At 41.0% G+C, this 14162-nt stretch overlaps 1 protein-coding gene across 6 annotated transcripts in view; it reads left to right on the top strand.

Annotated features, from left to right (window-relative positions):
* KANSL1 (KAT8 regulatory NSL complex subunit 1) overlaps positions 1-14162 on the top strand; it is a 181915-nt gene that overhangs the window by 123394 nt on the left and 44359 nt on the right. For all 6 annotated transcript variants that reach the window (XM_087915641.1, XM_087915639.1, XM_026717545.2 and 3 more), the window contains exon 3: positions 4723-4864. In XM_087915641.1, the coding sequence (XP_087771767.1) occupies positions 4723-4864 (142 nt within the window). The remainder of the gene's footprint in view (positions 1-4722; positions 4865-14162) is intronic.

The raw sequence follows: 14162 nt of genomic DNA, 5'->3' as shown, positions 1-14162 counted from the left end.
TTCCAACTGCTCTCCTTGAATGGCCCTCTAGACAGTTGCTCATGCCCTTATCAACTCAAGGCTTAACTATTGCAATACACATGGGTCTGCCGTTGAAGGACACCCAGAAGCTTCAAATTGTCCAGAATGCAGTGACGCAAGCAATGATGGGCTTATCTCAGCATGCTCATGTGATATTTCTGCTATGAAATAGGGCCTGATTATTTGAAGGACCAGCTATCTTCCATGGTCACTGCCTAGTATTATATATCCAGAAGAGTGCTCCAGATGCTTTTATATAAACAAAGTCATTTTTGAGGCCAGAAACATGGCCTCTCACTGTTTCCAGGCCTAGAATAAGGTGGATGAGAGATGCCTCACAGCCCATTTGAGATATTTGGATTGATATGTTACCTGGATTTCCAATTTGCATCTATCTTTAAGCTCTTTTCTGGATTGCTTTTTATTGTCTTTCAGTTTAGTTATTTTTATGTTATTTATTTTGTATGCTATTTAAAGTTTTTGAGAGTCTGGCATAATTAAAATAGAATAAACAGTAATAGCAGCATAATTTGTAGAGCATCCAACTTGGGAAAAGCTATTGCAAGGGTTCTAAATTATATGTATTGTTATTGTTCAAGAGAACAAAGTAGGATGAACAAGTATAGAACAAGACCTGGATGCATTATTCTTGGTTTTTATGGTTGTGAGATGCTCAGGGTTTTGTTTTTAAGCTGGACTGCCATAGAAATCTTTAAAACAAATAAAATTTGGTCCTGCCTACTTAATCAACTCTTTATTTCAAATGTTGATAAAATGTCATGCTATATTTTTCTTTAGACAACCTTGTAATTGTTTTTTTAAGATTACACCTAGGTTCCATGTTTGAGAGCTAAATGCACCTAGTGGTAAGTGAAATGGCTTAACTGAGATTTATGCTAGTCTTCTACAAGCACATACATACCTTCTGACAGGATTAGACTCCAACTGCCAAGATAGTGATAATAGTTACAGTTCAGTACACTTGAAGATTCAGGGTTAGAAAAAGTTGGTTTACAATCTTAGAGTACCATCTCCTTATTTGTTCATGTTTTCTTTATATTCTTCCTGACCAGCTGTTGACAAATATTTTTCAGCGCTTTTCCCTCTTTTCCTATTAATGAAGGTTGAACTAAGTTATGTAAAATGAATAATTGCTTTAGATTAGGCCTGCATAGCATATAGTCTCTGGGCTATATGTGACCTGCGAAGCGTCCTTGTAGGACACATCAGCATTTTTTAAAAAGTCAAATTTGCTCCATCACACCAGAAGATGGGGGGCAAAGTGCTTCTAATTCACCAGCAGCAGCTCTGGCATTGTCAGTAGCCACCAAATTGTTGATTGGCATCCAAGGTTTCTTTCATAACTTGCAAGGATTTTTAGTTTATCAGCATGACCTTTTCCCTCCTACAATTGTGCAAATTGAAGGGGAAGGTAAAGAAGGGCTTTAAAAAATACAGTTCTTCAGATTCTTGAGGAAGGTGGAATAAATTTTCAACAATAATGGTCTAAAAACAAGGATATTTACAAGGGCTTCTAATGTGGCTGGTAGCCAAGACAGAATTGTGATAGTTGAAAATGTTTGGAAACATTGAAAAATACTAATTTTATTTTAAAGTAATTAGTTGGAAAAATTTATGGGATAAAAGATAATGTTCACGAAAGCTAGTAAAATATGCTAAAATGTTTAATAATAATATATTAAAAAGGGAAAGCTACTAATTTTTACCGCTCTATGAGATTATTAAAATGTAACCTTTTTTGTATGCCTTTAAGAAAGTTAAGGGACATTTGCAAGATTTTTTCTTCTTCTAAATTGCCCTTCTAACTTTCTCATTTCCTTGTATAGGGGAGTTTTATGTTCAGTTTCTATTCGCAATATGTAATAGCATTTCTAGATCAAAAATGCAGAATGGATAGAATTTAAATTATTATAATACTTGTTTAGAGAAATAATACTTACATGTGTAAAACAAAACTGCCATCATCCCAGTACACTAGGAAGAGAGGAATATTTTAGTTTTCTATGAGAAGGCTTTCCTTTTTGTTCTTAAAGATGGGGAAATGTTTAAAATCAGATTGCTCACTTGTAATCTGTCCATTCTACAGGGAATTAGATTGATGTAGCAGCTTGGTGTAGTGGTTAAGATACCAGGCTAGAAAACTGTAGACTGATAGTTCTAGTTCCCTCTTGGGTACAAAGCCAGCTGGATGATTTTGGGCCAGTCACACACTCCCAGCCCCGAGGCAATGGCAGATCTTTCTGAAAATCTTTCCAAGGAAACTTCAAGGACTCATCCAGGCAGTATAGCCAGGAGTAAAAACAGACTACAAAGACACCCCACTCTCCAAATTCAAGAGAGACAACGTTCAGCAAGAGCTCCAGAGCAAAAGGGCAGAATTAATTTCTTTGGATTCTCTTTGAAGTTTTTCTTGGGTTTTCTTGGATTTATTTCTCTTCTTGGATTTACAGTCGCAAAGCCGATGCAGTCCCTCCAAGAGAGGGCATCCGGGAGGGCAACTTCCTAACATCCATAGACCTGATGGAGGCATATCTCCACTTCCTTCTCCTACCATCCTACCGCTAGTTCCTCAGGTTCTACTATGTGGGACATCACTACCACTACAGAGCCCTACCGTTAGGCCTGTCTTAAGCACCAAAGGCCTTTACCAAAATACTGGCAGCACTGGTGGCCCACCTCAGGGCTATTCCAATCTGTGTCCAAATGACATTTTAATCCAGTCCTCTTCTCACCTTCAGGCGGCAGAGAATCTGCAAGTCACAATCGGGTCCTGTAGGATCACAGATTCTCAGTTAATTACAAGAAGAGCCACTTGGCTCCTACCACCCGCTTGCCATACTTGGGGCGATCATAGACATCTCATTATGCGAGGTTTATCTATCGCAGGACTGCCAGGAGAGCATAAAAGCACTGGCAAATCGGACCTGAGCAACCCGGTCAGTTCCACTGGTCCTCCTCTCATAACTCCTGGGCAAAATGGTATCTTGCATGGCAATTGTTCCCTCTGCATGGCTACACATATTCTTAACCTGGGGACTATCTTTATTGTGACATGGAGAAGATATGGATGTTGGGTCAAACACAGAAATTACTAAGGGTATTATTGTGGATATTGTTAAGAACTTGAAAGATTGATATAGCTGATTAATATTTTCAGTTACTCTATTGGTGATGATGCAAATTAATGGGTTCACATTAAAAGGGGATTTGTACTATAAGAATTTCTTAATAGTCCAACTACGGTAATAATCTAAATTGACCTTTGAGACTTCTTCAAATTCTGATACTAACAAGTGAAACTACACCATATGTTTATCTGTGATATATACTATAATAAGGGTGGTGTAGGTATGTGTATAGTTAGATAGAAAATGAAAGAGACAGTGAGGTTACTGCTGGCCTGCAGTATTTGTATATAAAACAAGTTTATTCAGTATTCAGTTTCTTCTTTTTAAGTGAATGTTTGAAAATATTAATGTTTATTAATAAAAAATAAAATTAGTCTCCTTAATTTTTCATATGGATTTATTTTCCTATAAATTATTTGTGATATTATTCTGCTAGGGGATTTTTTATAGGATTCTAAAATAGGCATTAAGTAACTGATTAATTTATTTAGGAATCAGAATAGTATATCACTGGTATGTCAGAAAGTTTATATCTTGCTGAGTCTTTGAACAAAAAGAACATAGAAGTTGAAATATAAATAATTTCTGCTTACTTAAAAACTTGATATGTTTATACATTCTTCTGTGAGAACTTTACCATTTTCTCTAGAAATATATTTGAGCTTGCAGACTATCCAGTTCACTTTTTTGCTAAATGTATAACACATTCACATCCATATCTCTTATTTTTTTATTCCAGCCAGTTACTGATTATATAGCCAGGTGGGGTCGCTTTATGTAGCTATAATATTAGAGCAGAAAACATAAGTCCTATGTAGAGTTGAAGAGGAATGTTGTGAATGCTTCTTTGTCTCTGTTGATAATGCTATACAATTTTGCAGTTTGGGAAAATATTAACAAGAAGGTACCTTACAATTTTTATCAGCTAATTTGAATGTGATGTCTTTTTTTAAAAGAATTTACACAAAAGGCCAAGGACATTTTAGAACAGTATTAGCTAGTTTCTAAGACTTGCATAGTAAAACTATTCCTCTTTGATATTATGGCGCCTTATTTGGAGTAATGTTTTTCTGTGCTTCTAGTTTGGAAATTTCCATTCAGTTTTGGAGGAGAAATACAGGGTTGATAAAGAGGGCTGATAAGGATGAAAGGATACAAGGATAACATGATCACATTTCTATTGTGGATTTTTATATCAGAACAACTATAAATTTATTTTATTTAAGAATATGTGTAGGAAACAGGAAAGTCGTCTAATATTTTGGAGTCAGTAAATTGCCAAACGTAGAGATTGATGAGAAAATGACAAAGCAAATGTATCAGGAGTACTTTAGTCAGATATAATCAAGCAGAAATCTAGATGCTCCTGTCTTGACTGTTCTTTGCATATTTTTTATTCCAAATTTGTAGAATTGAGTATTATGCACACCCACCCTCCTTTTAAAAAAGGCTATTAAAAAAGATAAAAGCAGCCCAGGGTGGGTGGTTCTTGAATTGGGACAACATGTGTGTGCAGTCATCAGTACTGAATGCTGATTCCTCTTCTTTCCAGGAGGCGACGGTCAGAATGGCAGTGGGCAGCAGACAGAGCTGATATTGTCAGTCGCTGGAACTGGCTTCAAGCTCATGTCTCAGATTTAGAGTACCGAATCCGTCAGCAAACAGATATATGCAAACAAATTCGAGCCCGCAAGGTAAGAAAGCAAAAGTTACTTCTTTTGGATCTTTGCCATTTTATTATAGTACAGGAAGTCCTCAACTTGCAACCATTGGTTTAGTGAGTTCTTCAAATTATAATGGCACTGAACTTTTAACCAGTATTCAACACTACGACCATCACAGAAGCCCCAAGGTCACTTCATCAAAACTCAGGCACTTGGCAACTGGCATGTATATTTTTGACAATTGTAGCATTGTGCTGTCAGATGATTGCCATTTACAATCACGTGATTCATTAGCAATTATAGTGATTCACTTAACAACTGTGGCAAGAAAGGTCATAAAATCAAGAGTGACTCATTTAACAATCACCTAACTTGGAATGGAAATTTTGCTCCCAATTCTATCCATAAGTTGAAGACTACTTGTATTGCAAATACCTTAATATATGTTTTGCATTGCATGTATCAGGGGAGGGTGACAGGATTTTATAGCTTCATTTGTCTTAGCATTTTTATCACCAGATATAGCTACAAGAATAGTGTTAGAAGTATATTTTAGCAGAGGTTGCAGAGCAACTTGGTAATTTTTATTTTCATTAGTACCTCTACTTGCCAGACTTCAAATTCTCTGGAATACGTGGCACAGAAAGGGGAAGAAGTAAAATCAGCAGATCAGAGCAGCCCAACCGTGCTGGCATTTAGTAAAGTTACTTGAGCCTGACTATTTTTGAAAGCCTTGAAAGGAGATTGATAGACAGTTGAATTCCCACTTCGCAATAGGTGATTAGTGCTTACAGAGAGTGTTATTCCACGGTATGATGATGAATGTGAAGGTTAACTACTTTCATTACTATTTGTAATTATTACTGTTGTAGTTATTTCTGTTTTGTAATTTTAATAGATTTAATTTTTTGTTAACATGTTGGAATATGCATCTTTTAGCGTCATCTATGATTGAAGTGTCACTTAAAGCTTAGAAAATAGTAAATATCCCCAAAATAGGAATTTGCTACTACTAGGAAAACATGTAATTTGAGTGATTAATTTGTAGTTTAACCTGCTCATTTCAATTACTAGATATGAATTTGACTTCAATTGATTTTTTCCAGGTACATCAGCCCTGAATACCAGCTTTGCTATTATAATGATCATTGCACCTTTATTTCTGTTCTTTGACTTTCCTAGAGTTTAATTACTTTTCTCCAGGCAAGATAAAAGGAAATTCGAGTTACAGCTGTCATTAAATATATATCCAGAAATGCAGAGGTCAACCTTTGCTTCTTTGTCCTATAAGCTAGGTAAAATTAACATACAGTATTTAAAAATGACTAAATCACATTGTCTCTCCATCTCATTTCCTGCTTGATGAAGAAGTCTCAAGGTAGTACAAAACTCTGTGGCAAATCAGTTGCTTTAAAAATGTACTTTGCAGTTGTTGATACTGGATTATTCCCCTCTCATGAATCAGGATAGATTTAATTCATATGCCTTGTATCATTGGACACTCATTTGAGTACAACCATACTACTTTTGCTTTCTATCATAATACATTACTGGGTGTAATTCATAAGATTAAACAGAAATATATAGGAAAAAATTAGGACATTTTGTTTGCTTAAAATAGAATAGTGTAATGGCAATACATTTGAATGGCACCATAGAGTGTTACAGAATTAATTATCAATTATTCAGTTGTTTCCCCTTTTCATGTTAGGGAAAGATCTTTCAGCATTTAGAAAGTGATGTTCTTGATTTTCTGAAGCTGTCAGAATTGTAATAGTATAAAGGCTACTGAATTTTTGTATGGTTTTGCTGCTGTTTGTGTTAACTGTCAGCAGTTCTTCCTAATTGTGGCACTAAATTGGGATGGATCAGGAAAGATTTTGAATAATGAAAGATAAAATTAAGAATAAGGATGGGTGTGAGCAGAAACACTTACAGGTATTCCTTAGCTTATGACATCACTTATTGACTATTTCAAGTCATAATCTCCCCAAAGTTCGTTATAACCCAGTTTCAAAGCCTGACCCTCATGGTCCTGTGATTACCTTTTGGCTGCTGGCTTCAAGTACAGTAAAAACAGAGAAATCAGCTCATTTCATTACTCTTATCATCACAAAATAAAAGTTCTTTGCCTGTGCTTGGTTGAATTTGTGCTTAATTTTTCTTCATCAGTCCCTTTCATCATCACTTCATATCCTGGACCTCTTTGTTAAACCAGGCAACTCTATAGTAACCATGATCATAGAGACCCCACACAGCTACAGTTTGATGAAAGGCTCTTCTATGCTTATTCCAGGCCATAATTAAGGCCTCGGAACCATGATCAGAGCTTTGGGTATAAACTATTATATAATTAATTAATAACGAATCTATAATATATTTCTCTCTGAAACTCCATTGTCACTCAGTCACTTGGGACCAGCCAATCAAATAAGATCTTTTTCTCTGCAGTAGAAAGCAGTTAGAGAGAACTGCGAGGTCAAAAGGGAGAATTGTGAATAGCAAGGGACTGATAATTAACACACACACCCCAATCCCAAATCATGTTGCCACTTCTCCAAGACAAAAACCAGATCCAAATATGACCTCTGTTGTGGAGTCCCCTCATTAATCTGGATGAGGTCTGTAGTTGCCATAGTGGTCAAAACCCCCAAGCAGTTTCTGACTGGGCATAGAGAAAGCAAGTTGAAATCCTCCAGGATAACCACACTAGGTCTGTTTCACTGCAAATTTAGTAGCTAGACCATAGAGAAACAAGCAGCCCTTTTAACTGATCTGCCCTTGAAACTTGGAAGGGCACATTTCAGAGAAATGACACAGACATAACAAGCATGGAGGCTCACGTATGCCTGAGCATTACACCTGACCATATTTCGGTAATGCATGCAAGGTCATCTTCTTATCCAGGATCAAATTGAGGACCAGGTGACCTTATTACAGTATGACCTAGCATTAAATAACAACAGCTGGATTTCAAGGTCTAGGAAGTCTCCTAGAAATAAGGCCTGGAAACTAAGCAGATGGGCTGGTTTCCAAGGTGAGAATTATAAGACTTCTGGTTTCTGAAGTTGCAGCATTATTTAGATAAGAGGAAGAGGCTTTTACTCCTCTATAATTATAATTGCAACTCCTGACTATCACAGCCCATATGATTGATGGTGAGTTATAGTGAAGTTGCCTCCCTTGATTTAAAAAAAAAACAGGTGCTGCTTTCCATGGTACAAGTTGACATTTGGAGTAAACAGGATTTTTGTGCCAAAAACCAAGTTCAGCCAAAAAAACTTATTGCCTCAAAATGTAATAATTAAACCTAGCCCATAAGACAATTGGAACCATTCTTTCCTTGTTGAAAAATATCCTAACAGTCAGTTCTTTCAAAAATAGCACTGCTAAAAATGCATTTTCTTTTGCATTTATTAATTCTGAGATTTAATTTATTTCTAATCCCTGCCAGGTATAATAATATAAAATGACAAAATATTTTAAGATGGTGATGCACAACATCCAAGCACTCTGTCCGTAACCTTGACTAACAACAACCAGTAAAAAAGTTAAGCTTTTTCTGTGGATTTTGACAGAAAAGGCAGCCAGATTAAAGTAAATGCAAAGAATTTTATTCAGAAAAGATAAACAGCATTGCAAAATATCACTGCATAGTGATAGCAATCATTGGAATAAGTATTTAAGATGTAGCTTTTTCCACAGGCATTTGGATCTTGTTCAGTAAAATCAGTTTTGGATATTTAATTATTACATTTGATTGTTATTTAATTATTATATTTAATTTGTCAAATATAATAATTACTGGGTTGTTTTTAAAAGTTGTACAAAGGTGTTTTTTTTTGTTTAATGTTTATTTTTGTTCCATGTTGCCAGAATCAGATTGTTTGAGTCGGGAAGCTCTATAAATTAAATACAAAAGTACATCTATCCTTTGGACTATTCTTAATAGATAGTATTATTTTATCTTTCCTGAGATATTTACAACAAATAGGCCATAAAGTGAGTTCAGAATGTTTTATTAGTCTTTATCAGATTCATGTGTTTCTCCTATTTGTCTGATGATCTGTATAAATGGGAACCAAACACTATTCAGTAGAAAAAAGTGCTAAGGAGAAACTTTGTCCATTGTCTGAAACTTCCATATCCATTACAGTTCAGCAGTAGCAGTCTTGCACAACCTGTTGCCCTGGGGAGATGCGGTCCAATACCATTTGCTCTTCTGGCATGCAGTTACAGAAGCTGATGTCAAATAAGTCTGCAGAGCACCAAGCTTGAAATATCTTCAAATTAGCATGAATGTTTACCATAAAAATAGCAAATATAGAAAATGACTGCCCACATACCATTCTGAATGTTTATATCTCAGAGCAGGGGTGGGATTCTACCAGTTCAGACTGGTTCTATCGAACCAGTTGTTATGATTCTGCACAGTTCAGAGAACTTCAAATCGTGCCCCTGGCTGGCCCTGCCCCATTCCGCCAACTCCTCCCCACCCAGTCAATCCTTATTGCACATGCACAACATTGCACACGTGCCTGACATCGCTGACTGTGTTCTTCTCTGCCCAGTCACTCCTTAAGGTATTTCTTTTTTTCCCCCCTCTCGACGATCAGATGTTCCTGTGATCAGCTGTGCTGGGATTCCCCTTGCGATCTTACTGCTTTGCCCAGTAGGTTTCCCTGAGGCCCAGGAAGGCAAATAATGGAGGGGGACACTCCATTTTTTTCCTTCCTGAACCCCAAGGAAGATTTCTGGGAACAAAACGCCCCCGGGTGGCTTCCCTGAGGCCACAGAAAGCCCCAAAATGGAGCGTGGGGAGGGGTGCTGCGGGTCCCTCCTGGTTCTGTTTTTTTCCTTTCTGAGTCCTAGGGAAGCCTTCTGTGGGAGCAAAAATATCACCCCAGGAGGCTCCACTGAGGCCCAGGAGGCTGAAAAACAGAGTGCAGGGGAGGGCTCCCCCGCTCCATTTTTTGCCTTCCTGGGTCCAGGGAAGCCTTTTGGGGGCAAAAATGCCCCCCCCCAGCTTCCCTGAAGTCCAGAAGGCCCCCAAAATGGGGGGATGCAAAACAGCCACGGCCACCTAGCCACGCCTAAAGAACTGGTTGTTAAAAAATTTGAATCCCATCCCTTCCTCAGGACCTCTTGAAATAAGTTTTCAATATTCTCCATCAAGCTGCTCTGAGCATCCAGAGTGGGAGGTGCTCCAGTCTCTGCACTCACAGGCTGAGCTTTAATTGAGGAACGCTCCTCCCTGTCCATGTGACTCCCTCGGAGCATTCCCCAGTTTTAGCTCAGCCTTGCAAGAGACAGGCAGTATTTAGCAGACTTCCTTGGCCGATTCAGGAATCTAGCAAATTGTGTTCAGGTTTGAATTTTCCCTTTAGTCCTTGGCCCCTGCGCAACTGGGTTATTTGCTCATTGTAAGAGGAGCGTTTTCGCCGCCTCGGGGATAGAAACGGGGAAGAACAGCACCTTGCGCCCCCCCCATCCTCCTTCTACCTGCTGTTGCCTTGAAGCCGTGCTGCTCGCAAGCAGCAGCTTCCTTATAATGCGTTTCTTCGCGCGCCGTTGCTCCTTTCCCCCCACAAACGCCTTATGTAAAAGGAGAACGATTCCTCCTCTCTGCCCCTCGTTCCGCTGCGTTTTAAACTGCTTTTTTTCCTGAGGAGGCAAACTTTCCGTCCCTGAGCCTTCGCGCCAGCCATTGGCTGCCATTTTGGGCATTGCCTCATGGCGGCCGCCATTTTCTTTTAACTAATTCGCTGCGGTGACTGTTCTGAGGCCCAAAGCAGGACCAGAGGCCTGTTTAGTGCCCCTTCGATCAATTAGGCATTGTGGCTCCTAGCCCTATTGCCTGTTATTGTAACTTGTTGGCTATCCTGCAGCCGGCTCAGAGGCGAAGTAGTGGCAGTACCAATACCTCCCATTTTGGCTGGGAGGCAACTGCACGAGGCCCACCCTTCTCTTTTATTTTTCTCTGGCCTCAGTGTTCATTTGGCTAATTTGACTGCTTTCTCTAATTTATTTAGTGTGTTTTTCTGTCCATCTGGAATTAAATACTATAGTACTCCGGTACTCTAGTCCTTAATTGTTCATATTCCCATTTCCTTTTTTATTGTTATTATTTAATAATAATAATAATAATAATAAATGAATAAAAAAATAGAAATTATATATTTAGATATAAATAATAATAATATTAATATTAGTAAGGACAAAAAATTTTTTCCAAAAGGGGGACGTGGACCAACTGTGAGACATCCGGCCTTGTTGTAGGTCGAACTCCTAGGCGAGCCAACCGCCTTCTTTGGTTACTATCATACATTACTTTCGCTCTTTATTATGGCAGAGGACAACCCCAGAGGACCTTCCTTGAAGGCCAAATCAAAGGCACACCATTTGCACAGGCAGGCCAGGGGAACACCTAAGTCTCTCAGAGAGAGGCGTTAAAGCACCGCGTCCAGGTGGCCTAGAGATGGAGCTCTCACCTGACAATCAGGAGGCTCGTGAGTTCGATCCTAGGTAGAGGCTAATATTGAGAATAATGGGCTCCCCTGCTGCAGCAGGGGGTTGGACTAGATGACCTCCAAGGCTCCTTCCCTTTTTATTGAGAAGGAATTTGATGAACATTCAAGGGGCTCAAGCTCCATAATCCCAGTACTTACTTCTTCTCCAGGCCAGGTTTTCTCCTCACCCAGAGCCATCCATCTGCTGTCACCAGCCACCTGGACATCCGGGGCTACCTTTAACCCGTCAGCCAATGGCCTACAGCATGATGAACCATCTGCAGACCCGGTTCCAGACAAGATCGGAGAATGGATGCAGCTGGCTACCTGCCAAGGTATTGCAGAAGGTCTCCAACAGATGACCAGACCAGGTCTACCATCAATGGCTCCTAATATCGAAGCCGTTTCTGGCAGAGCTTTCCCCAGACCTAAACCTCACTGAGGTCAGATACTCCCCAGGGGGATATTCCCCCCCCCCTGAAGGGGAGAAGGCGGAGGAAGAGGAAGCAGGCCTGGGTCACTCAGGCAAGTGGAAAAGGTTAATATGGGGTCCTTACACTACTCTGAACCTTTCAGAGGTGGACCCAATGGAATTAGGAATATCGGAGGATGTGGGTATTACCCGCTCCCAGCCCACATTCGTGGGTTTGTTCAAACCCCACCTGTTCAAGCCCTTTTTTGTTTAAGGCAAAGATATTCTGGTCTGGGGTCACAACCCTCTTACTGCCCCAGCAACCTCTGGTAATCCAGAGAAGTCCATTTTCAGACTACCGGTTGTGGAGGCTGAAGTGATTCCTACTCCACCCATTCTTCTAACCTGGTAGCAAAACAATTGGCTTCTGTAGGGGCGCCTCCCGCCCCCTCCAATCGGGATAGGAGATTTTTTAATCTCGATGCAGAGTTTTCCACCCCATTAGAAACTCCCAACGTTGACGGGTCCATAGGGGGGGTTCGGATCATCCCCTATCCCAAGTGATGCTCTGGAAGCCTTAAAGCCAGAGGACAATTGGGCCAAATTGGCGTTTTGCCGGACGCATCAATCTAATGCTTGGCCCACTTGAGCAGCCACCGCTGCTTCCTTCTTTACACGGTCCTCCATTAGAAGGCTCCATCAATCAAAGCAGCATGTCCCCCCATGCAGTACTAGGCCACACCAGGACATTGCCAAGCTTACGGCGGCAGCAGATTTCTCAGCCGTCACTACTCCATGCCGTTAAGTTTCCACCGGGGCTATTTCATCCCAGGTCACAGCCGGCGTCGGTCTTGGCTTCAACGTTGGCAAGCAGACGTATATATAAAAAATAATAATTCAAAAGAAAACAAGTTGAATTGGCTTCTGCTCCCATCTCGGGGGGCAATCTCTTCGATCCAGCCCTTGGCCCTTATTAATGGAAAACCGATATATTAAATAAAGTAACTAAATAAATTTCTTACGTCTCTCTTTCGCAGACCTGAAGGCAGAGTATCCCAGCCCTTTCGTAGGGGACCCCTTCGAACGTCCTATCAGACAGCTTTCTCTCCCAGGTTTCAGAGAAGCCCTGCCTCCCGGCAGGCCCAATTCCAGGATTGAACCGACTCCCGGTTCCAACTCCAAGAAACCCCTTCGGGGCTCAGGCAGTAAACCTCCCGGCACCCCAGATAAGTCCCTCACTCCTCATCCCATTGGCGGATGCCTCAAACTCCTTGCCGAGGATGCCTGGGTTAGGGACACTATCAATTCAGCCTTTTTTCTCCTGAATTTCAATCCCCTCCCCCCCCCCCGAGCATTTCAGGATACCCCCTCTCCCAAGATCGCACCAAACGTGGACTAGTAGCTGCCGCTATCCAGCATCTTATTGAATCAAGGCCTACAGCCCGTCCCACCCTTAAACACTCCGGAGGGTAGAGGCCCATTTTTGATTTGAAAAGGACCAACCGGTTCATTCTCCGGCATAAATTTAGGATGCACTCGCTACAACCTATTCATCAGGGTACCAGGACGGGAGACTGGCTCACTTCCATTGACCCCTCTGAGGCATACCTACATATCGTTATTTGACCCTCCTGTTTCAAAATTCTGCGATTCGCTACCACAGTCAACACTTTCTATACGGGACCCTTCCCCTTGGCTTGACCTCGGCCCCGAGAACCTTCATCAAGAGCCTCGTGGCTCTGATGGCTCTCCTTAGAGTCTTCCCCACCCGCATTCACTATTTCTGGATGACACTCTTATCCTGTCCCCCTCCAAACTCCAAGCAGAAAGGGACACCAGAATCCCACAATGCCTTACGTTTTCACCCTCCCCGCTCTCCAGATGCATGGGTCCTCGTTTATTGGCTAAAAAGCCGGTTAACTCCATCCACCCGAATAGCATCCAGAAATCGATCAGGGAGACCAGGCGGGCACAATAAAGGTAGCATTACTGGACTTAGTAAATTGCTCGGCTCCATGTATTCCATGAATTGGTTTCATGCATTTCATTTTTCCTTGGGACTGTCTGCATCCCAGATCCCTTCAGTGGTTCCTGCTTCCAAGCAGCGATCTAGAGGTAGCAACCCAAACTCCCTGGTGAAGGCACTTCAGAGGTCCTCGTGTCCCTCCTCTGGTGGACCAGACCTGCCATCGACAGAGAGCATTACTTCAGGGAACCCCGGTGGGTCTCCCTCGCCACAGACGCCAGCCTTCCGGATAGGGCGCTACCTCCACTCATCCTCAGCTCAGAGCACATGGTCAGCAGCCAAGCTACGGTGCAGCATAAATTGGCTGGAGCTTCACACCGTATACCTGGCCCTGTGCAGCTTCCTCCCCCAGGTATGCGGACGCCACGTCTTCATTCTGAC

This window comes from Pseudonaja textilis, chromosome Z, assembly GCF_049901715.1.
Source record: "Pseudonaja textilis isolate UNSWEBS1 chromosome Z, rPseTex1.2, whole genome shotgun sequence".
In the NCBI taxonomy this organism is placed as follows: domain Eukaryota; kingdom Metazoa; phylum Chordata; class Lepidosauria; order Squamata; family Elapidae; genus Pseudonaja; species Pseudonaja textilis.
This window is presented reverse-complemented; position numbering and strand designations above follow the sequence as displayed.